Below are 24,046 nucleotides of genomic sequence, written 5' to 3' on the forward strand. Positions count from 1 at the left end.
GCTAATTATCTCTCAATTGGATTTTGAGTCTTTAGCCTGGATTTCACAGACAGGGTCACACGTGCATGCATACGTATATATACTTGGGTTTTGGCATTATTATTGAACATATATATTTTGCCAGGACTGGAGGCCTGTTTTCCAGAATGACTGCCCTCAGGCAGAGGAAGGGCAGTAAAGGGAAGGACCCGGGGCCCAGTGTTCAGAACCTGAAGTCCGATTGTACAGCTGAACCTAGAGAGAGGTTTACAACAGGTCAGTGCTGTTTGTTGCAAAATTAGATACCACTGAATCTTAAGGCATAGTTCACTCAAAGAAAAAATCCATTGTGGTGAATTTGAACTCTACATCGAATATATATTTTTTGCATTACTATTTACTCCAATTGTAAAAGAAAAAAAAAACAATCCACAATATGGTTTTCATGACTGTAGAGGGAAGGAATAGAGAGAAACTCAATATGGCAGTCAGAAAAGAGAACAATGTAAAATACTGTCGCTTCCAAGAAAATATGGAGGAAAAAAAAACATGATGCTGATGACCATAGAAATGCATTATCACAGTGTCCTTTGTATGAGCATATGTGACTTTTCACAAATGGCTGATGTTTACATCAAGCATGAATTCAGGAACATGTGTGATAAAGTTATTTTTCTCACACACTTATCTTTAGTAGAAATTTCATATGGTTTACTGTCATATTCACCGGAAACAATTTTTTTTAAGCTTTAGCGATATGGACTCAGAAATAGATTGTTGTTCTAAAAAACTTGTTTCATCAAAAAAAAAAAAGAAAAAAGAAAAGAAAAATCACATGAACCTGGGATAACATTTTTTGTGGAGTATCACTTTAAAATCGTCCAGAACTTTGAGACATGAATATCAACATGCTAAGTATTTGAAGTTTGATCATTTGTCAGATCCTAAACACTGATTTCTATACATAAATTGTCATATAATATTAATCATAGATCTTTGTGCATGCCTATTCTCCTGTTTACCATGTTTATTTCTTAATATTATGGTCTGGGTTAATACTGTTATCATCGTTTCCAGGTGGTTTCTCATGGTGGACAATCGTGTGTGTAATGACAGGCTCAGTAGTGGGAATTAGTCTGGGCTTGCTGTGCTGCATCTATGTGGCTACACTTCATGAAAATGACCTCTGGTTCTCCAATATAAAGGTAAAGTCGAGAGCTTTTTTATGTTCAGTGTCCTGAAACAGTGAATACCCAGAGACTCAGGGAGACAGCCTTCCATTGTGATTCATTTTCTTTTCAGGCTTTGAAGGATTTCTAGTGTTCTTAGGCTATGCTCCTAATGTAAACAACAGCTCAAGAGATCTAGATTCACAATGTGTGCTTGCATTTTGTCAGTAATGGTGTTCTCATCTGTCTCATTTTTCATGCATTTCCTTTTGAAATAGATTTTTTTTCCCCCATATGTGCTGACAGATTATTTTTCTTTCCCTCTGTGGCGTAACAGTCACATAAACAGTTAGCCAGAGTTTGGGCTGCAGATCGTGTTATGACTTCCAGACAAGAAACAGATGAAACCACCATGCCAAAAAAGTTATGTCATGTTCAGTTGGATAAATCAGCATGTCCCTGTATCCCAGTTCGCTCATTAAAATAATACAGATCAGGAGTAGTTTAATCCCAATCAGTGCAAGGTCTATGGCCGCTGGTTTTGCAATAGGGTTAGTTTAGTTTCTGTATTTATTTATTGTGCAATGCAGTATTAGAGCAAGTGTCTGTGTGTTTGTGTATGAGTGTGTGTGTATGACTGTGAGTATTGCGTCTTTTGTTGGAACCAAAGCCTAGTTTTCATTTAGTGAATCTAACAAGAGCCAAGCCTGTGCTGCTTTCATGTGAGCTTTGAACATTTTGTCCTCAGATTATTGTGTTTCTCAGAACATAATTATCTCATAAATACTCTGATTGAATATGCACCACACTTCATAACACCAGATAAGAGTGCTTTTATTCTGAATGTGTTGGCAGGGTATTTTTATCCTTGCAGTTTCTTTCTTTTTATGATTTCAGGCATACCTGATAGTCTAAAGAACATGTTGAATAATTACTGTATCCTGGACTAGCCCTCTGATTACAGTATGTTGCATTTTTCATCTTGGTTAAAGATGCAACATAAAGTGGACAGTGTGAACTAATGGTTCCATACCAAATTTTTAAAGGACTTCATCTCTAAATAAATGCACCAGTTTCAGATTGTTAGTAGAGGTTCTAAGACAAAATGAGTAGCAGATAAGGGGACATTGCTTTAAAAGTGTAAAAACTGTTTTAACGTGTAGAATGGAGAGCACTAAAAGGTCATCTCAAGTTTAAAATCAAGTCAGAGTGTGACAGCAGTGGAAAAAGGAAGCTCATGCATGCTGGCTGGTATTTTACTGCTTGCTTATGAGTCATCTTACTTTTATCTGTGCTTTGCTTTTCTGAACGTGACTGGAATGATGGCTGTGTATGGATGACCACAGTTTCTGTCCTCATTCTCCGTTCAAAAAACGCCTCTATGACTGAGTGAACATTTGATTGTGCTTTATTTGCAGGCAAATTAATCATCTGTTCTGATTCAGAGGGAGAGCTGTAGGAATGTCCACTGGATAATAGCTAATCAAATGTTGCAGCAGAAAGCTCCATTAGAAGCGCAGACGGATTCCACATTGTTTTTCTAATCGTTTCCACTCTTTCAGTGGGAAACAGCAGTAAATTTCACAGAGGCTGTGTGAATGTTCTCAGCTGGAGTTGGTTGTCTAGTATACTTAGCTTCGTAAATGACGATATTGCCATTTTTGAACAAAGACATGTGAAGTCCAGTATGTTCCTCCTCTGGGACACCACCCTAGAGCTGCAGACAGCTGCATTTGGGACGCTTTTAAATTCATTGTGCATGAAGTCATGTCCATGTCTGTTATAGCGCCACACACTCTTTATTTCAAACTGGATGTCGTTCTATTGTTAGTTCAAATAACTGTTTTTATGGATGCTCTTAATTTTTTTTTCTAAGTGATGTTCCAAGCTATGATTTTCCAAGCTTTTTATGTTTTTTTTCCCTCCTGACTACCAAGAGGTCACCAGTTGTGTGGCCAACATGCCTTCCTTCCTGTCTCAGCCCCTCTCTCTGATCACATGCAAAATGTTCCTCCGGCAGATTGCTGTTTGGTGCCGACTGGAGCTTAGAATGATCTCATGAGGTTTTGTTTTATTGTTTTAATACGTGTGCTATGAAGTTTTTGGGCAAGGAACTCTGGAAACACCGATAAACAAAAAGAACTTGCGGTCTCAAACAGGGAAAGACAGAGGATCCTTCAGGAAAGATAGGGAAGACGGGGGATAATAATCCTTGAGAATGAAGGTTCGCCGCAGGACGAATAGCAATTTGGATGATGACTCAGGGGCCGCCCAGGATAGACCACCTTTGCTAAACTTTGGGGGAAAAAACAGTCCGAGGGGGTACAAGAGTGGGCAGAGGGGCACGGAAGAGAGTGTAAAGCTTTCATGGATTAACATTCCAGGACAAAACTGTTGGCGGGCTGCTATAATAACAACAGGATTACTGTTGGCAGGGGTTATTGGGCTGTTTCATGCATGGTGTGTTTATTCTATACACGAAAACCTGCTGTGGTTTTCACAGTTAAAGGTAAGCCAAAGAAGAATCTGTCTCCATTTTTGTTTGCAAGAATGTTGCTAAGAAACATTGTTAAATGAAGTGAAGTGAAGTAAATGTGCGCTCTTTGTATCAGGAGTAGTAGTCTTGATCATTAGGGGATTTTCTTTTCAACCAGTTCTCATAGTGTTAACTTCCATTGTTATTGTTGTTTTCAGTTTTTTTATTCTTTTATAGCTTAAAATTGGCTCTTTGTATTTGAGTTTTTCAGGGAAGAAAAAGAGCCTTAAAGCTGTTTTATGAAGAAAATAAGTTTCATCTTCTCAAACCAAATTTCATATGACTCTAATCTTTCTGGAGCATATGGATCTTTTTGTCTGAAAACCACTTCCACTATAAAACTCCACCATATTTACAGCACCTGTTTTTGTTTTTTTTTCCTCAAGGCTTTTATTGCGAATGAAATCTCTGTTTATTCTGGTCAGATGCTCTGCTCTGATTTCTTTCTCAGATGGGAAATGTATTTCATTTTAACACCAGTTTACTCCTGCTGTGCTTCTTGTCATAGTTCATTTTTACTGAATCTTATCCTCTCTTCTTGCATTTGTAGGAAGTCGAGCGTGAAATCTCCTTCCGGACAGAATGTGGCCTTTATTACTCCTACTACAACCAGATGTTGAAGGCGCCTTCTATACAGCAAGGTACTGATTCACAAGACAGGTTTACTGGTTATACGATCACTCTTGCGTCATGTCATATTTCTGATGGAACACTGATGTTCAAGTCACTGGGTTTTCTTTTTATGTAGAAATATTGCTCCTATAGGACAGTGGCTCCCAATCCTGGACCTGGAAAACCCCAAACACTGCACAGATGTTTCTCTAATCAAACACACCTGATTCAGCTTAACAGCTCATTAGTAAAGACTCCAAGACATCAAAGGTGTTTGTCAGATAATAAAGACATCAAAAACATGCCGTTTTGGGGGTTCTCCATGACCAGGATTGGGAACCAGTGCTATAGGGAAAGTATTATTTCATCACCATCTTTACATCTAAGTATTTTTTTTTTTTATATTTACATATTTGATTCGACTTGTCTTCTTCCTTTTTAGTTTATTTAGCTCAGTCCAAAAAAGCCAAGTTTCTTGTCTGCTTTCTGTTATCACTTATGTAATCTGAGAGCTATCAAAGGAATGCTTCATTACACAGTCATATAAGTGTGACTGGTCTCAGAAAATAGAGGAAATGTACAACTTTGCTCTAAGTGGTCTTTGCTCAATCTAATTGGCCTAACAGCCCCATTTGGAATGGATTTTCTTTGTGCTTCTACACTGAAAAACATCACAATTAGGTCATTACCCATTGAGACTGAGATGGTAAGAACTGCAGCGGTGCCAAAAGCTGTTCTCTAGACACCACAATTGGGCCTTTGTACTTATAGTAGAGTAAAAGCATGTTCAGAGTATTGCTTTTCTATTAAGCAATCTTAGAAATTGATTATTGTAAAACATCACAACTGTAGTACTATCTGCGATAGTATAAAGTAGGTTGAGGTTGTTTAATTTTGGAATCCACTTCCATTATACCATTTAGTGGCAATTTTGGCTTGCATTGACAATAATGGAACCCTTTCAAATCAAAGTGTTATTGCCCACATATGAGCTCATTGTGTCAAAATACTAGTCTAGTCATAGATTATGATCTGACTGTGACAAATGGGTTAGGCTCAACTATGTTTAAAAGAAATCTGTTTGTGAGACTGATACTAAAATTAGTCAAATATTATTTAATAAATTAAAGTTCAGTGTACACCACTGTTCCACAGTTTGTTTTAAGAAAAAAATATTTCATTATTATGTTTTTATTATATAGCATGGACACATTAAATTAATCAAAAGTGACTAATAAGACTTATAATAATATGAAAAGATTTGATTCTAATAACTTTTTTTTAAAAGATTTTCTATTGATCAAAGACTCCCGAAAAAATATGCATCACAAAAAATAAATTATATATATATATATATATATATATATATATATATATATATATACATACACATACACATATATATATACATGTTTTCAAATTTGATAATTATAGAAAAATGTTTCTTGAACATTAAATCTTGGTTGCGTTTCCCAAAACCTTATGGCTATGTTGTTCGTAAGTTATACCTTAGGCTGTACCTTTACGTTAATAAGTGTTTCCCGAAACGTTCTTAGTTAAAGGCATAATATGTATATATATTTTTTCCCCCCACTATAGGGCATGTATTAAAAATAAAGACCAGGTAGTGTAGTTTTAAGATGCCGTGACTGAGTTTGGAGTCATGAGAGTTGTCGTCTTCATCCCCACAGCCGATGCATTCAAATGGGACTCGGGCAGAAATCATGTTCATGGATGAGCTAATGATATATTAAAATAGTAGAACGAAGCAGGATGAGGTGAAACAAGGCTGCTGAACGAGCGGGACACACGGCTCGAAAGCAGCAGATCTTTTATTATGCCACACTTACGCTCCTTCCAGTCATGAGTATGTGTAAAGCAGCACTGTTTTATCATCCTAGGTACATTTGAAAGTTCTGTTGTAATCATACTCTGTGCGGTCATTACCGGTCTATTAAAACAGGTATAAAAAACAAAAAAAAAAAAAAAAAAAAAACTGTTCTAGTGGTCTTTGGATATTTTAATAAAAAATCTTACATATTGTGCTTTTTAAGTATACCGTCTGTAAGATATTTGTTCCTAACATTGACAAGAAATGCTATTTCTAATATTTCTAAAGTACTTCTTTATAATGAACATCACTTACTCAATACTTTACCTGCTCTGTAATGCAGTGAATCTGCTCCTGTAGTAAGCAATAGATACTGGAGCCATCGATTTCAACCTATTCAGCACCACCGCCATGGACAGCACCTGCTAACAACGCACGCAAGAAGGTTTACCTTTAGCAACATCCAAAGGTATACAGGTGCAGCTCAATAAATTAGTGGAAATGTCGTGGAAAAGTACATTTTCAACTTATGTATTAAATAAATTCAGTGCACAAAAACTGAATTAATTTAAGTCTTCGGTTCTTTTAATTGTGATGATTTTGGCTAACATTTAACAAAAACCCACCAATTCACTATCTCAACAATTTAGAATACTTCAAAAGACTAATAATAATAAAAAATAAGTGAATTGTTGGCCTTCTGTAAAAGTATGTTAATTTACTGTACATGTACTCAATACTTGGCAGGGGCTCCTTTTGCTTTAATTACTGCCTCAATTCGGTGCAGCATGGAGGTGATCAGTTTGTGGCACTGCTGAGGTGGTATGGAAGCCCAGGTTTCTTTGACAGTAGCCTTCAGCTCCTCTGCATTTTTTGGTCTCTTGTTTCTCATTTTCCTCTTGACAATACCCCATAGATTCTCTGTGGGATTCAAGTCTGGTAAGTTTGCTGGCCAGTCAAGCACACCAACACCATGGTCATTTAACCAACTTTTGGTGCTTTTGGCAGTGTGGGCAGGTGCCAAATCCTGCTAGAAAATGAAATCAGCATCTTCAAAAAGCTAGCAAGCACAAGGAAGCATGAAGTGCTCCAAAATGTCTTGGTAAACGGGTGCAGTGACTTTGGTTTCCAAAAAAACACAATGGACCAACACCAGCAGATGACATTGCACCCTAAATCATCACAGACTGTGGAAACTTAATACTGGACTTCAGGCAACTTGGGCTATGAGCTTCTCCACCCTTCCTCCAGACTCTAGGGCCTTGGTTTGCAACTGAAATACAAAACTTGCTCTCATCTGAAAAAAGGACTTTGGACCACTGGGCAACAGTCCAGCTCTTCTTCTCCTTAGCCCAGGTAAGACCCCTCTGATGTTGTCTGTGGTTCAGGAGTGACTTAACAAGAGGAAAACGATAACTGTAGCCAAATTCCTTAACACGTCTGTATGCCTTGACCCCAGCCTCAATCCATTCCTTGTGAAGCTCACTCCAGTTCTTGAATCGATTTTGCCTGACAATCCTCATAAGGCTTCGGTTCTCTCATTTGGCTGTGCATATTTTTCTTCCAAACTTTTTCCTTCCATTCAGTTTTCTGTTATCATGCTTGGATACAGCATTCTGTGAATAGCCAGCTTCTTTGACAATGAATGTTAGTGGCTTACCCTCCCTGTGAAAGGTGTCAGTAATTGTCTTCTGGACAACTATCAGATCAGCACTTTTTCCCATGATTGTGTAGCCTGTTGTGTAGCCTGGTGAACCAAACTGAGGGACCATTTTGCTCAGGAAAAGGCTCAGGAAACCTTTGCAGGTGTTTTGAGTTGATTAGCTGATTGGCATTTCACCAAATTCTAATTTGTTTTTGTTTTTGTTTTTTGTTTTTTTGTTGTTAAATGTGAGCCAAAATCATCACAATTAAAAGAACCAAAGTCTTAAACAATTTCAGTCTGTGTGAACTGAATTTATTTAATATGAGTCTTACAATTTGAGTTGAATTACTGAAATGAAATTTTCCATGACTAATTTATTTCACAATTCTAATTTATTTAGATTTACCTGTAGTTCGGGGAACACATCTAGGAAAGGTATACCCCTAGAGACACCTAAGAGACACCGTTATTGGGAAACGCAACCCTGTATATAAGAATTATTTCTTAAGGATCATGTGACAGAAGACTGGAGTAACAACTGCTGAAAAAAAATAAATAATAATAAAATAAAAAAATAGAATTATAATATGGTTGTTTTAAATTGCAATAATAGTTCACAATATTGAATTCACTGGAGTTTTGATCAAAAATACACTGACTGGCTGACTAAATGCTGACTTGCTGACCCAAAACCTTTGAAACGGATTGTACGCTCATTTTTATTTAACCTTATGTACTGTCTTTGTAGATATCAGTACCTAAATGCAGATGAAAAAAATACAAAAAAAAAAAAAATAATAATAATGTTTTTTAACTATGCTTCCCAGTATACTTAGCAACCTCCTAAATAATTAGACAACTTGCTATATTTTAGCGAAGCTTGTATAGCTTAAGTACTACAAAATAAAGTAATTCATCAAATTAACCACTTAATGTTGATACTAAGTGTGATAAGTGTCAACAGGCCAGATTTACTAACAGCTTGCATCAGTGCAAACTGTCTTTTGGCTTTAAAATAGTACTGTCAGGATTTACCAAAGATGCACAGTGAAGAATAAGAACTGAAAAGGTGTGGACACAGTTATTTCTGCACCTGACCCTATTGAATATGCATTTGTAGGAGTTTTCCTTTCAGGCGCAAAATTGATGGAAGTATTAAACTGAATTGCACAACACAGTTTACTAATGTTTGCCCTCATCAAATTACTGGTATTTGTGCCATTATTTAACGCCCCAAAAAATTATGTCTTAAACTATTTTGCACCTGTGTCGTAAGTGGACCACCCGCACCTGATAAGCATCGGCTCTGCTTATTTGTGACTATGCTAATTTGCGCTGCGCTTGGTATATTGCGTTGGTCAATATGTAAATAAGATGTTGCATCTGCGTTCTATAATTTGCGTGTTGTCAATAAACCACCCGCAGAAATTTCAATGCCTTTTTGGAATTGCGTTCTCTTGCTAGTTTGCCCTGTTTAGTAAATCTGGCCCAAAGTCTATTAGTGTATATTTAGATTTTTTTTATTTTATTTTTTGTATAGATTTTTTTTAATATTAGTTTACCGGTTTTGTCTGTGTTCTTGTGTTCACAGGTCTTTATGAGCTTATTCATGACAACACTACTGAATCAAAGAGAACAATAAACATCCTACAGCGTATGAATATCTACCAAGAAGTGTTCCTTAGCATTTTGTACAGAATACTTCCCATCCAGGTGTTCAATCACTTCTGTTTTCTTTGTAAAATGAATGGATTCTCTTGGGCTTTTGCAGAATCAGATTATTTTTCCCATCCCTTTATGTATGTGTGTGTGTGTGTTTGTTTTGCAGACCTACTTGGAGCCAATTTATTTCTACATCTACACCGTGTTTGCTTTGCAGGCAGTGTATGTCATTGCCCTCTTTATCACTAGTTGGTTACTCAGTGACTCCTGGCTGGCTGGAGCCCTCACTGGAGTCTGGTACATTCTCAACAGGTGTGTTTGCACAATCAGTCTCTCATACACACAAAACTCAACTTTGCAGACCATCTGGTGTGAATAAATTCTTATTATGATGCAGTATGCATCCCAATTCAAGCACGTGTCAAAGCCAATAAGTTTCTATAAAATGTGAATTGAAACTCTCAATGACAGAACAGAAATGAAAATCTATTCAAAATCACAGGCAGAGGCCACCTCATAGGACTGAAGTATACATTGAAAAAACACCAACAACATGTTGGCCGGCGACAGCCCATGACGTCACTACCGTTCAGACTACAGTATAAATAGGCACTGGGAGAACACGTCATTCACTTCTTTATCTGAATCTTGTGTCCGAAGCATGGCTAGAAACCTAGAAGATGCACTGTCTTGTTACCTACTTAGGGAAACATGGTTTCATAAGTAACCTGAGACATTCCCTTTCAAGGGAATTTCAAATTGCGTCCTGTAGGGGTGGCTATTGGGAACAGTATACCCACACCACCATGCTGAGGGGAGTGCAGGCCAGAACCATGGCGAGCAATAAGTACCAACTCAACAAGTTGCCCCTGGGACTTTAGACGATTGTCCATGACATTATCCCTTACAGCTAAAGGCGTAGGCTACATACCCAAAATTACCTGTTAGGTCCAGACTCCTGGGCCTGGGGTAGAGCTCAAGGCTTGAAATCAAAATATATTCCTTTAAAGGGATACGACGAAGAGCCTAGCAATATACTACGTTTTTGCCTGTCACACAGGGGCTACCACTTGCTCTTGCATAAGGTTGCTGATGGAATGGTCTCAATGGATCCCTAGTAGCAACACCCTCAACCTACAGAATGATTGTGAGAATCAGAAGGTTAAGTGTACTGCAAGCTAGCCAAAGCTCAGTGCATCCGAGGGGCGAAGGAAGGGCCTAATTCACCTGATGCTGCTTGTTGCCAGGTGCTATGGGGAAAAACGGAGAACTCAATTCTCACGTCAGAAGAGAACTCCAAATTCAGGAAGAGAGTAATGCGCTCATAGGCAACCCTTTTTGGTAAAGGAGAGTGCTGCTAAACTACCACGAGAACAGCCCACAGAGTGAGGAATTCAACTCCTCAGAAGGGGAGAGAATTCTGGCGCGTTAGGAAAAGCACCATGTTTACATTAGCCCTGCATGTTGAGGGAAACGATACTTGAAGTGTATTAATAAAATACACACTGGTTGAGTGGAGCCCAAGAAACCAAGGTCTAACCAACTCGAAGAAAGGGAACGAAGCTGAGTGTGTAATAGTTAACGTACAGGATTTCAGAAAGTGTCTTGAGAAAAGAGTCTTGCATGCACACTTACCACTTACGTGTATTTTAGAAAGTGTGCAAAGTGCTAGTGTGCACACTTACCACTTACATGGATTTTAGAAAGTGTGCAAAGTGTTCAACATGCACATTTACCACCATATGGATTTCAGAAAGTACACAGAGCTCAGCATGTGTACTTGAAGCTTCCTAAGCATTACATTAGGTGCAAAATGGAATGGGAGAGGCAAGCTCAGAGGCAAGGTGAGCACAGCCCGAGACAGCATTATACAATAAGATTCTCGCAAATGCCACCTATACTTCCCACTTGATGCGTCAGCAAGAAGGGATATCCAGGTGACCAGGAAGCTCCTCAGGGAGACCCAGCCAGACCTCATTAGTTTTACAAGCTCAAGCTCAAAATACAGCCCTCTAAGACAAGGGGAGCACTGCCTGAGATAGCATTACACAGGAAGGTTCTTGCAAATGCCACCTATATTTCCCGCTCAATGTGTCAGCAAGAGGGGATGTCCAGGTGACCAGGAAGCCCCTCAGGCCAACCTAGCCAGACATTCAGGAAATTTTGTAGTGCCGTTCTGGGGGCCTAATGATCAAGAAGGCTCCCGCAGAAGCCTATGACCTGGCTGCATGATCCAGGATGCATGAAGCCGTAACCAGGGCTATCATACTGGCTGGTGAAGTATTGACGAGTGAAGTAAGACTGCAAGTCGAGCTCCTGGTTTCTGAATCCAGCCAAGGTAGTGCTCACAGAGGACCTACAGTACCTTAGAAAGGACAGAAACCCACAGGTCCTGGAAAAATACTGCAAAGAAATGTATTATATTATACATATAACCATTTTGCACATTAATACATATATATAGAATGGTTCCCTCCAGGCCGGACCATCAGTAAGGTGGATACTATGAAGCCATAGAACCAAGCAAAAATTATGGGTCCTGCATAGGACACTAATGCAGGAAGTTCCTAACTAACCTCGGTCAGGTGGGGAGATGGTAGTTACGGGGGAATTGGGAAGGAGAAGATAAGACAGATGTTAAACCCCCCGAAGGAAATGAGTAGATACTCTAGTATCACTCTAATCTGGATGAAAGTGCTGACACCTTGTCTGGATCCCATCTCTTATCTTGCCTACCTCCCTTTGACCCACGATTCCTACTATCTGCAGGTGGGGTAGTGCGCAAGCTGTGACTCTATCCTTCTGTGCCCATTTCTGATCCTCAGATCAAGAAGGGCCAGGACTCCTGGGTTGTACGGGCTCAGAACTGGACCTTCGTGGAATGAAGGATTTGAAGGCCGCTGAGCACGCCTTCCCCTCCCTGAACTTCTCAACCACTGTCTCGACAGATGTATCAAAGTTTAAACGGCGAGATGTATCCTAAAAGACTTACATCTTAAGAGAAGATGCTTCCCCCATGGAGAGATAGCATGGCAGCTTCTCTTTAACAGGTGGCATCTTCTCATAACTAGTATGCTGAAATTTGTGGATGTGGATGAGAATGGTTTTATTTTTTATTTTTTTATTTCAAGCCGGAGTGCAGCATAATGTGGTTAACTGAGAAAGACTTGATATAAACCATCTGTCCAACAACTATACATTTCCTATATAAACAAAAGGAAATTACTGATAGGGAGAAATTTCCCCTCAGATCCTTTCCATATTCTCACCGCAACGCAACACGCAGCATGCATTCAGCTCAACACTTTCCGCACACACGCTAGATTACCACAGAAATCAAGCCAGATTATCTCTCTTCACTACACACACACCCAAAGTATGCAATCCATGTGAATCGAAGGTATCAGAGCAAAGCCTCTGGCGAGAAACATGCAGTCCTAAACGCTGTACACTTCAAACAAAACAGTCAATGAAGACGAAGAAGAGAATGACGTGTTCTCCGGTGCCTATTTATATTATAGTCACACCGGTATTGACGTCATGGGCTATCTCCGGCCAACATGTTTTTGGTGTTTTTTCAATGTATGCTTTAGACACGGGTCACGACGAGGCGTTCCCTCATAGCAACCCCTAGAGGATACAGTTTTAAGTTTCCTTGAAAGGGAACAATTGATTCCCACACCAGACTATCTGTTGAGCTGATTGGGAAGCTCAATCAAGCAGCACAATGTTTTGATTGCACCACAAAGTTTACACATTGTAGGAAATCAGCTTGTGAATGGCTTGTTTATAGTTGTTCCTGCATTGTAAAAAAAGAAGTACTGTAGCATTGAAAAAACACTTTTTTCTTATGTTTTCTTTTTCTGACAGCTTAAGCTTGTGTTTTCTGTGTTTGATTGCATTCTTGATTTGTGTGCAGAGTGGATACCACACGTGTGGAGTTTACAATCTCGCTAAGGGAGAACTGGTCAATACCTTTCTTTGCTCTTCAGGTGGCTGCCATAACATGCTACTTAAGGCCACAGCTAAAACCTATTCACCAGGTAATATTATATCCTGATCAATAATGATGTCAATTCCATTACTACTTCAGATTCAGATTGGTGACGAAAAGTCTGATACTTTTCGAAAAAACCAACTCTTTCAGACAATTTGTGACAATTTGTGAACCAGTTCAAATAAATATTCAAAATTTCTTTGGCATCTTCACTAAATTAATTATCACTAATATGTAATGCTGTCATCCTGCCAGGTTAAAATACATGCTTTAACACTGCAAACATAATACTCTGCAGTTAAATTATTTTCATGTCTTGATTGAACAGTTTTTACATATTATAATAAGATGTTGTTTAATATAACATGCATATTTACATTAACATTTTGTCATTTAGCCGATGCTTTTATCCAAATTCACTTACAAATGAGGACAATGAAAGCAATCACAAAAGAGCAATGATATACAGTTAGCATAATGCAGTGCACTTAGCAAGTTTTTTTTTATTATTTTTTTTTATTATTATTATATAATATTATATAAATAGAATAGAGCTAGCTAGTGTTAGAGTAATTTTTTACTTTTGTCAATTGTGTGATAAATAAAACAAAACAGAATAAAAAAATATTAGAGAAGCTAGTGTTAGTATTTTTTTTTTTTTAATCAAGCACTTAGCAAATGAATACAGTGCAATTCTAAATTACATGTTAACTATAGTAGAGGGTCAAATAAGAGATGTGTTTTTAGCCGATTCTTGAATATGGACTGCTCGGATTGAGTTGGGCAGGTCATTCCACCAGGAGGGAACATTTCATTAAAAAAAAATCTGTAAAAAAAAAAATAAAAAAAAATAAACCTATACTCCCATAGGTGTATAATAATCGCCGTGCAGTTACACCAGTGGCCGTGCAGTTACACTGGGTTATTGAAAAGGCTTCAGTATTTAAAAAAAAAAAAAAAAAAAGTTTTCCTCATTGCATCTTAGCAGACGCATTTGAAAGGGAAATTCCTACAAATGCATATTAAGTAACTGTGTCCAGGCCTTTTCAGCGCTAATTCATCACTGAGCATCTTTAGTAAGGCCTGATTCTAGTCTTTACAATGGCATATGCTCTACAAATGTCCTACATCCCATACTTTTCACAACTCTTAAAACTGTTTGATGGAGTGTTTTTTTTTAAAAGCTGAACAATTCACATGTTCTTACTCAACATGAACACATTATACTTCTAGCCATCACGGCCTTGTTTAAATTTCTATCAAAAATCAAACTACCCTGACTAAGGTCTATAATATCAGCAACTCACTCATTAAGTATCTGCAATGTCGACATGTCAAAGTCCAAGACTGCTCTTAGTTCAGCTAGTGTAATGGTGACTTGGGTTGCAACCATTTGTTAAATTTGACTTTCAAGAACTGTTGACTTGAGAACTACTGTCACCAGATAATATGAGCTAGGTCAAAAGTGAAAAATGTGAAATTGAAAAATGTGTTTCTGAACACTCCCTCTGCCTTCAGTTATTTGGATAAATGAATAACCCTGCTCCAAATTCAAACTATTTTTTTAAAACAGTGAAATGTTGGAAATGTGTGTCCCAAATGACACACTTTCTGTGCACTTGTATCCTTGCAGTCTTACATTGGCCGCCGTTTACCATGTACATCTAAACTGTAATGGGTATCCCGTTTGTCAGACTCGGCGAGTAACACAGCAGACTTCATCCCAACAGTCACAAAAGTATGGACTCTGAGGAAGACTGTATGGGCTTAGGGTGTCATTTGGGACAGGACCATTTTGATAGCACCACAGAGCCACAGAAATGAATCTAAAAATGGCTTACATTGCATTATTTCCATATTAGAATGAGACAGGTTAAAGAATCAGCAAAATTACAAACGTCAGCTTTAAATAAATGTAATTCAGTCAAATAAGTCTGTCAGTTTTGTTTACTCATTAGGCAAATTAATGAAAAATGGCTAATAAGGAAAATACGAGAAAAGTAAGTTGTGATAAATATGTCTGACTGCTTGCCGCTGTTGTGAAATAGTTTTATTAAATATGAAATGGAGGTTAGCGATTGCAAGTGTAAGTGAAATATTTACTCTGCCGAGCACATATTTGTTCTCTCTCAGTATGTTCTCTCAGCACAGACTCTTAATTGCTTTCCTGACATATGGTATATCACTGGAAATATTCTCATTGTATGAGCTCTGAAGAAAGAGCAAGGTTTTTGTATGTTTGGTGAGTAGAATTGAACATTGTTTTGTCTACCACAGAGGGTGGTACTGTGGCTGGTGTTCATCTCCACCTTCTGCTTCTGTTTGACATGGCAATTCAATCAGTTTGTCCTGCTGGTGCAGGCCCTTATAATCTTTACTCTGGATTGCCTGGACTTCCTCACAGCAGAACAGGTAACACTCAAAGACACGTTTTAGAGGCTTTCCGCTTTATGGAATTCAAGTGAGGTTGGATATTAATATATTTCTGCCTGTAGGTGGTTTCTCTGTACCTGATGCAGGTGTTGAGTCTGTTATTGGTGTGGTTACTGCAGTTCTGCAATTCTATGATTCTGGGCTCCCTGGTGCTCAGCTTCATTGTGTCTGCCCTCCTCATCAAACACTTCCAGGTCAGTGATTTAAATTGGGAACGTGAGAGCGTAAAACCTTTTTTTTTGTGTGTGTGTGTGATTCTAAGAACATGTATGTTACATGAAATCCTAGATACCATATGTATTTATCTATTCAATATGTTTATTTTCATTCAGGTTGTGCCATTTTTAGCATGTGTTCATCTGCAATACTGTAGAGTCTAAAGCATTTTGTCAGATCTTAGAATGACATTGAGCAGAACACCTTGTAAGGTTAATGGTTTAGACTGTACTGGATATGTTAATATGCTCCTTAAAGATTATGATTAATTGTTTGTACCCAAATCTGATTAAAGTAAAACACAATGCTTCCCAGAGAATCTCAGGGATGAGTTTTATATGTGCTTGCTGGGATGTGAGCTCTAGTATTGTATTCTGAATTGCCAAACAGAATAAAAATAAAGAAATAAATAAATCTAAAGCCCTATTTAGGCAGTTTAGTTTCATCAACTTTAATATGTTTATGCAGTACCTCATTTAATTCCATTCAAGCATTATTTGTTGTAAAGATGCAGCATGTAGGAGTTACAACCTTGCTTAGTTTTTGTTGTATTGAACTACCTGTAAGTAAAATATATTTAATTATTTCTTGTTGTTGTTTTTTTTTTATTAAAGATGACATATCATGAAAATATGACTTTTCGAGGTTTTAAGTGCTATAATCAGGTCCCCAGTCCATCTACCAACCAAGGAAATGTGAAAAAGATTAACCCAGTAACTTTGTTTTGCTAAACCTTTGTCTGAAAGCATCTGAGAAAACGAGTGTGTCAGATTTCACTCCCTAGGTGGCATGGCAAAGGGATCTCATTATAATATCATCGCCCCTTAATCTAAAGACAACGGTGTACCAGCTCTAATGTCATGCCGAAAGTTTGAGCAAAACATACTAACTGTTATGTCTTTGGCTGCACAAACTAGCACAGAACACTATTTAGAGTCCCAGCCTCAGAGGAGACAAGAGAACAATGGATTTTTTTATTTATTTACTGTATATTGCTGCTGCCACACAGATCTAAGATACACATGCAATTTATTTCCCAGCGTATTACCTTCACAGACATAACGGACTGTTTTTGTAACTCGTGTGTGTTTTAGCATAAACTTGTAAATGAATGAGAACTTAGTTTAGTACTCACATTCTTTGACAGCCGCTTTCTGTCCATGTGCTTCAGATGTGTGCACACAGAAAACCCTATATCAGAAGTTTAAATCATTTGCATGATTTCAGCATGATTTCAGCTGGATAACCATGATAATCTGATAATCAGAACCATAACAGATGTTTTTAGCAGGTTTGAACTTGATGGCACAGCTCTTTTTCGGAAAAGGGTGCAGGGTAGGGCTGGTAATCGATTCCAAAAAGAATTGATACCTCACTTCTGAGGCAATGGGAATCGAGAGTTGATTCCAAAGGACTCCTCATTCAGAGCATTTTTCAGTTCAACAAAGCTTGTCTATGGGTTAAATGCAGAGCACAAATTTGTGCTCTGCATTTAACCCATCCGAAGTGCACACACACAGAGCAGTGAACACACATACACTGTGAACACACACCCGGAGCAGTGGGCAGCCCTTTATGCTGCGGCACCCGGGGAGCAGTTGGGGGTTCGATGCAAGGGCACCCTAAGTCGTGGTATTGAAGGTGGAGAGAGAACTGCACATGCACTCCCCTCACCTACAATTCCTGCCGGCCCGGGACTCGAACTCCCAACCTTTCGATTGGGAGTCCGACTCTCTAACCATTAAGCCACAACTTCCCCTAGAGAAGTACCATTCACCTCCTTCATGCTCGCTAAAAGTTGTAATTATGAGAGTTTTGAGATAAAAGATTATTTCAATTTTTATATTTTTATCACCATTCGCCTCCCTGCTCACTAAAAGTGATTCGAAATCTGATTAGTTTCCTGATTTGGATAGATTTAAAGATTAAAAAAACAGCAAAAAATAAAAATAAAAAGCACGATTCAGAAGTTATTTTCTGGTGGAACTGGTTTATGTTGTCTGCAATTTTGACAGAATAAATTATGACTTGATCGAGGGTCTTGATCTTATTTCCATCTAAAATACTATTTTAAAATGCTATGTTTTTTTAAAAATTTCTGTCATCCGATGATAATTCTAAAAGAAAACGTCACAAACATAGATCAGTGGCCAAGAGCGCATCTGTTTGACATATCAACATTGAAATCTATCAGTTATTGTTATTGTTCTGGTTATTTTGTTTCAGTTTACAGTTTGTTAATTTTGTGGAAAGCATACAGTCAAAGTGAACTTCATCATTCAGCTGAACTCTGCACATTTATTTAAGACACTTCATGTCTTGTTCAAGAATACTATAAACGCAAGTCCCTGCTAAGCTGTGGGCTATGACTATAATTTCACATGCAAAGCAGACAAAATGACAATTTATGTATCTTTTTTTACAAATAATGCTTCATATAATGTTAAGGATACTTTCTACGACTTTCATCCTTCAGTCATGGTGAGGTTAGGTTCCTTCAATAAAAACAAAATTAGGAATCGAAAACAACAGTAAGGAATCGAAACCCATTAATTGCAGAATTTAACATCCCTAGTGTGTTGAGCAGCAGCTCATTTGCATTTAAAGAAACAGGCCTGAAAAAACCAGCGTGTTTCTGCTTCCACTAAAAATAGTAGTTTTTTTTAAATGTGTGTGGAGTATTTTGAGCCGAAACTTCAGACAAATTCTGGGGACACTAGAGACTTATATTGCACACTGTAAAAAGGGACATTAATAGGTCTCCTTTAAATGACATGTTACCCATGTAAAAGAAACAAATTCAGAACTGTTTTCAAATTTGTCTACTTTATTTGTAAAAGTGGTGGGATGGAAAAATAACATGTGAAGCAGTTAGATGTAAACATCAATTTTTTTTATTTTTTTTTATAGGCTCAATAATGTTATTTCTCCTAATAGTCCCATGTGCTCGTTGATATTTCCTGTATAATGAATTAGGCCTAGTGCGACTAAATAAATAATGTATTAGGTCAGTTCCATGTGATGGCTAAATACAGAAGGCACACTCATCACTGAACCGAAAGCAATTACTTTAAAGACATTTCCTAAAAACACATCGCATCCATTTTAGACAAAAAAAAAATAAAAAATGTTAACATGAGGCACTTCATCTCTTTTGTTTTCTTGCCCAAGCTTTATCTGTGTTCCCTAACACCCACTCCCTATTTTGATTGAAAACTGAGGCTAAGAATATGGTTGTAGTTTATTTATTAATATCTGCTGTTTGCGTGTGTGGCTTTCAGACGGGACTAAAGACGGGCGGCTTTGTCATACGAGTAGGAAAACTGGCTCTTCACACGCTCCTAGTCCTCACATTAACTTTCACCATCAATTATTCAGCCAAGGTGAGCTATGAATCGTGTTCTACATCATCCGCCCTGTCATTAATGATAAAATAGAACTTCTCTACCATCTCCTCCTGAGACACTAGCTTTGCTTTCACTCTCATTGTCTTTCTTCATATCTCACTCTCATGAAAACCCACATCCCCGTTCTCATGAGACACTTCCATGAATGATTTCATCCTTCACTCTCTCTCCATTTTAATTGGCAGAAAATGCTCCAGCTGAAATCAGACGAGCACATCTTTAAGTTCATAAAGGCCAAGTTTGGCTTCGGGGCAACGAGGTAAGTCTTTGGTCAGCTCTCGTGGCGCTACATCTAAGCCTTTTATCATCAATCAAATGCCATGTCGTGGTGTCTTATTCAGAAGTGAGATCTACTCCGAGACTAGAGCGAGCCATTAATCTGCTGTGATTAAATGCGTCCAGCTCTGGTGGAAAAATAACGTCTGGCACACAATATAATCTGCTCATCCACTAGATATTTATGAAGCCATTTCAGTTGATCAGATGAATTGCTGCTTCCAATAATCTGTATAATATATACCCTGCCACCCGCACTCCCTCCCTTCCTCTTTCTTTCAGAGACTTTGATGCCAGTCTCTATCTGTGTGAAGAGGCTTTTGGCTTGTTGCCATTGGATACATTTGAGCGCTTGGCTGGCACAGTGCTGCTCTATCCGTATCTGTGCACCCTCAGTGCGCTCTTCATCTTGCTGCTGCTGGTGGCGCTCTCTAATCTCAGGTAAAACTACCGCATCACTTCCTCTCTGTGGGAAATGCTCAGGCCGTATGCTACGCATTAACAAGACACGTATCTGGGAATTCAAATAACCTCATAATGTTCATTTTTTCTAATTAGGGCACAAAAATAGGCTGAAAAATGACCAACAGAGCAGTGATTATAGCTTCATAACCACCTTGTCTACCACAGGTCATAATGCTAATTTACAATTAGAGTTATGAGTCTTTATTAGATGTGCTACACAATAATTGGACACTAGATGTATTTTTTTGCCTTTAGGGCTTTTAAATGTGTTATTATGTTCCGTTTAAACTCAAAGCACATTTGCTGTTGCTTTAAGGGCTGCTGTGACCCTCTTTTTGTTCTCTTTCCTTATCAGAATCACAGGAGCTCATAAACACCCAGAGGCTTTGCACCACACACACACACACACACACACACCCATAAACTAATCAGATAGGTTGTTAACCCTTCCATACTTTAAGAAAAACAAACAAACACACACATATACGCTTGAACACTGAATAATAGAGCTGGTATTATGTTTTAATGTGTGGTAGTGTTCTTGTTTGATTCCTAATTCTTCATCCAAGCACGAATGGGTCGGGCCAAGCGAGCAGTCAGGAAGAGGAGAGGACCTTTAGGATACGTCCGGACGTCGCTTATAATCTCTTGCACACTGTCTTCTTCGGCCTACTCGCCTTTTCCACTATGAGGTAAGCAAGTTGTAAATTAGAAAGTTCAGTTGCTTTCATATCACATATCTCTTTCCCTCCATGCAAATATTTTCCTTCTGTATTTCCCTCACTCTATCGTCTGTAATTTCATTCCCTGCTGCTGCTGCTATGGTGCATCTCGATTTCAACCTCTTTACTGCTTCCACTTTCATTTCCTGTCCTCCACACCGCTTCTGATTTGTGATCTTCCTCATCTTATTAGTCTGTATCCCAAGTTGACAGTTCATTCGTGATTTTAATGATGAATGAATTATGGTAGAACACTGCGATATCGCTTCATAAAGTTTAGTTTGGTGTCAGAGTAGTAATAGAGTTGAAAATGAATGCTGTTTGAGTCTTTCATGGTTGCAGTGTGTTGTCTGAGCTTTATGATGAAACAGAAAGCATCAATAGATTTGTATCTTCGCTGCTGGCAGGATGAAATATTTGTGGACTGGCCACATGTGTCCTTTCGCTGCCTTTGGGGTGTGTGGAAAGGAGGTGTGGTCATTGTATCTGAGGGTCCTTCACTGCAACACCAAAACCATGGTGAGCCACTGAGATCTGTCACACAAACGCACATTTACATTTAGTCATTTAACAGACACATACATTGTAAATTTGAGATATTGGCAATAGCATTTAAAAGTTTGGGAAATTTCAGTGAAAACAACAAAATGTTATTACACATCATAATAAATTTTCCATTTCAATATATCTTACAACATTTATTCAGTGATAGCAGCCATTTCAACAGTGTCACACGATACTTCAGAATTTATTCTAAAATGCTTATTTGATGCTCAAGTAACGTTTCTCATTATTATCAATAATACTTCTTTGAGTAGAATGTTATAAAGCATTTATTTAAATCATACGTGTTTTGTAATAGAGATATCTGTACTGTCACTTTTGGTCACTTTAATGTGTTCTTGCTGAATAAAAGTTTTTTCTAACGAAAAATAATAATAAATACCCCAAACTTTTGAATGCACACATAAACACACTGAAGAGAGCTATAAAAAAGGAGAAATGAGACCGAGGTAATACGAAGTAACATATTTCGGGATATATACAGTATTCTGTATAAATATGACTCTCTAATGAAAAAACTATGTCTTCCAGTGAAACTTGTCTCATGTTTGGGGTATGTTGTGTAATGTGAGAGGAACACATGAATAATTTACATAAAAAAGTCGCTTACTAATGCACAGTCCAAATCCAAGTCTTATTTCCTTGCATATTATTCACACTTTCACATGAATCAAAACATGTTTTCAAACTTTTCACTTTTTGTAAGTTCACTGTAGTTAGTACAGCAATTTTCAACATTTTCTAATAATATTTCTTGCATTGGCTGCAAAGCTGACAACTTCCTCACAGTATCTTACCCCAACGCATCTGACACATTTTGCTTCCCAGCAACTATTAATGACTATGTTGCCAATTCACTAACATAAGCTTACCTTGCTCTCCTCTATACTCAATACAAGCAATAGCAAAAAACAGGGTCTAAAAATAAAATTCAGCATGTATAGAAGCCCACAACAGATGGTTATCACATATATCTATATACAAGTGTAATTTTGAAGCTATAATGCTCAATGTTATCAACTAATATTGAGTTTCAGTAAGGCATGCTTTTTCTTCTGCATAAATGTGTAAGGTTGCACACACAGCTGAACATTTAATTTCTCCACTAGGTGGCAATGTAGTTACAGCCCTCGATCCTAAACCATCACGTCCTGTTTCTTTCCATTTATATGGTTATTTATCCATTTATGTTATTAATCTGTTTCCACAGATGAGACTGATCAGGTACTCCGTTCCTATTGTAATACTGGCATTCCTTTATTACAAGGTAAGACATTTTCAACTATGCTGTCATGTATCTATTTGCATATATTGCTAAGCTGCCTGGGTGGCGCAGGAATCCTAGTGCACGCAAATGGAATTTGTATCACACTGTGTGTGTTAGTTCTGATTCCACAATGCAATTTTTTTTTTTTTTTTTTTTTTTCTGTCTGTTAACACAGCAGTGGGAATGAGCAATCAGATATGAATAGTGTATGTTTGTGTATTTGGATGTTTGTTGGGCTGCTTTGTTGATCATTGATTATTGTGAGTCACTCCCATTAGAGCAGTCTCACGCTCTCCCTCCATCTCAATCGCTGTCTTTCTGTTGACAGTTCTGGCCCAGACTGATGGAGGAGATTTCTGAGCTGAGAGAGTTTTATGATCCAGACACTGTGGAGCTAATGGAGTGGATCAGGTAAAGCAGCTATAATCTTCCTTTTACATGCTACAAGCAAATTCTCGCAGACAACAATCAGACCAGAGGTCTGCAACCTTAGGCACGCAAGCCACGATTGCACTATGAAGGGTACTCATAAGAGCTTGAGATTAATATTATATGATTTGTTTTATTTACTTAGTTGTTTATTTTAGAAGTGTTGAAGTCCCTCACATATGCATGCCAAACTTCTTTTGCAGTAATCCATCCTTATCATCACACAATCTGTGGTGGAGTTGGGTTGAGTCTTTTTTTGTTGTTTTTTTTTGCCGCTCATAGAATAATTAGTAGAACTGAGAAGATGCTCCCGCTAGCAGCATTTTATAATAAGTGCTACAAACACATAATAACGAATCAGTCTGGTAACATGGTCTTTAACGGGGTAGTTCACCTAAAAATGAAAAATAGCTGAAAATGTACTCACCCTCAGGCCATCCAAGATGAAGATGAGTTTGTTTCTTTATCAGAACAGATTTAGAGAAATTTTGCATTAAATCACTCACCAAATTAATCCTCTTCAGTGAATGGGTGCCGATGTTCTATATTTCTGCGCAAATATGACTCAAATCATAATCATTTATCAAAACAGTATGCGAGTCTTTGCTTTCAGTATCTGGTGTGACCCCTTTTGCAGCAATAACTGCAGGTAACATTTCTTGTGACTGCTGATTTGTCCTGCACAACATCTTGTAGGAATTTTAGCCCATTCCTCAGTACAGATGAATTAATTCAACTCTGTGATGTTGGTGGGTTTCCTTCTATAAACTGCTTTCTTCTGGTCTTTTCCAAAATATTAACTTTGTTCTTCTGTAGCTGTTCTTTGATAAAACAAC

The 24,046-nt window shown here is 38.0% G+C and overlaps 1 protein-coding gene across 2 annotated transcripts in view; it reads left to right on the top strand.

The window, feature by feature from the left end:
- Nucleotides 1-24,046, top strand: part of dpy19l3 (dpy-19 like C-mannosyltransferase 3) — a 54,257-nt gene that overhangs the window by 888 nt on the left and 29,323 nt on the right. Inside the window, exons 2-16 of one of the 2 annotated variants that reach the window (XM_026267911.1) lie at nucleotides 125-255; nucleotides 1,057-1,184; nucleotides 4,235-4,325; nucleotides 9,364-9,485; nucleotides 9,601-9,746; nucleotides 13,354-13,477; nucleotides 15,709-15,843; nucleotides 15,927-16,058; nucleotides 19,362-19,463; nucleotides 19,673-19,746; nucleotides 20,046-20,204; nucleotides 20,798-20,920; nucleotides 21,358-21,469; nucleotides 22,725-22,781; nucleotides 23,110-23,192. In XM_026267911.1, coding sequence (XP_026123696.1) covers nucleotides 147-255; nucleotides 1,057-1,184; nucleotides 4,235-4,325; nucleotides 9,364-9,485; nucleotides 9,601-9,746; nucleotides 13,354-13,477; nucleotides 15,709-15,843; nucleotides 15,927-16,058; nucleotides 19,362-19,463; nucleotides 19,673-19,746; nucleotides 20,046-20,204; nucleotides 20,798-20,920; nucleotides 21,358-21,469; nucleotides 22,725-22,781; nucleotides 23,110-23,192 — 1,697 coding nt within the window. In that variant the 5' untranslated portion in view covers nucleotides 125-146. Of the gene's footprint in view, nucleotides 1-124; nucleotides 256-1,056; nucleotides 1,185-2,378; nucleotides 3,658-4,234; nucleotides 4,326-9,363; nucleotides 9,486-9,600; nucleotides 9,747-13,353; nucleotides 13,478-15,708; nucleotides 15,844-15,926; nucleotides 16,059-19,361; nucleotides 19,464-19,672; nucleotides 19,747-20,045; nucleotides 20,205-20,797; nucleotides 20,921-21,357; nucleotides 21,470-22,724; nucleotides 22,782-23,109; nucleotides 23,193-24,046 lie in introns of those variants that run through there. The other variant, XM_026267910.1, reaches the window with a different exon arrangement.

The sequence above is a fragment of the Carassius auratus genome, chromosome 7 (genome assembly GCF_003368295.1).
Source record: "Carassius auratus strain Wakin chromosome 7, ASM336829v1, whole genome shotgun sequence".
In the NCBI taxonomy this organism is placed as follows: domain Eukaryota; kingdom Metazoa; phylum Chordata; class Actinopteri; order Cypriniformes; family Cyprinidae; genus Carassius; species Carassius auratus.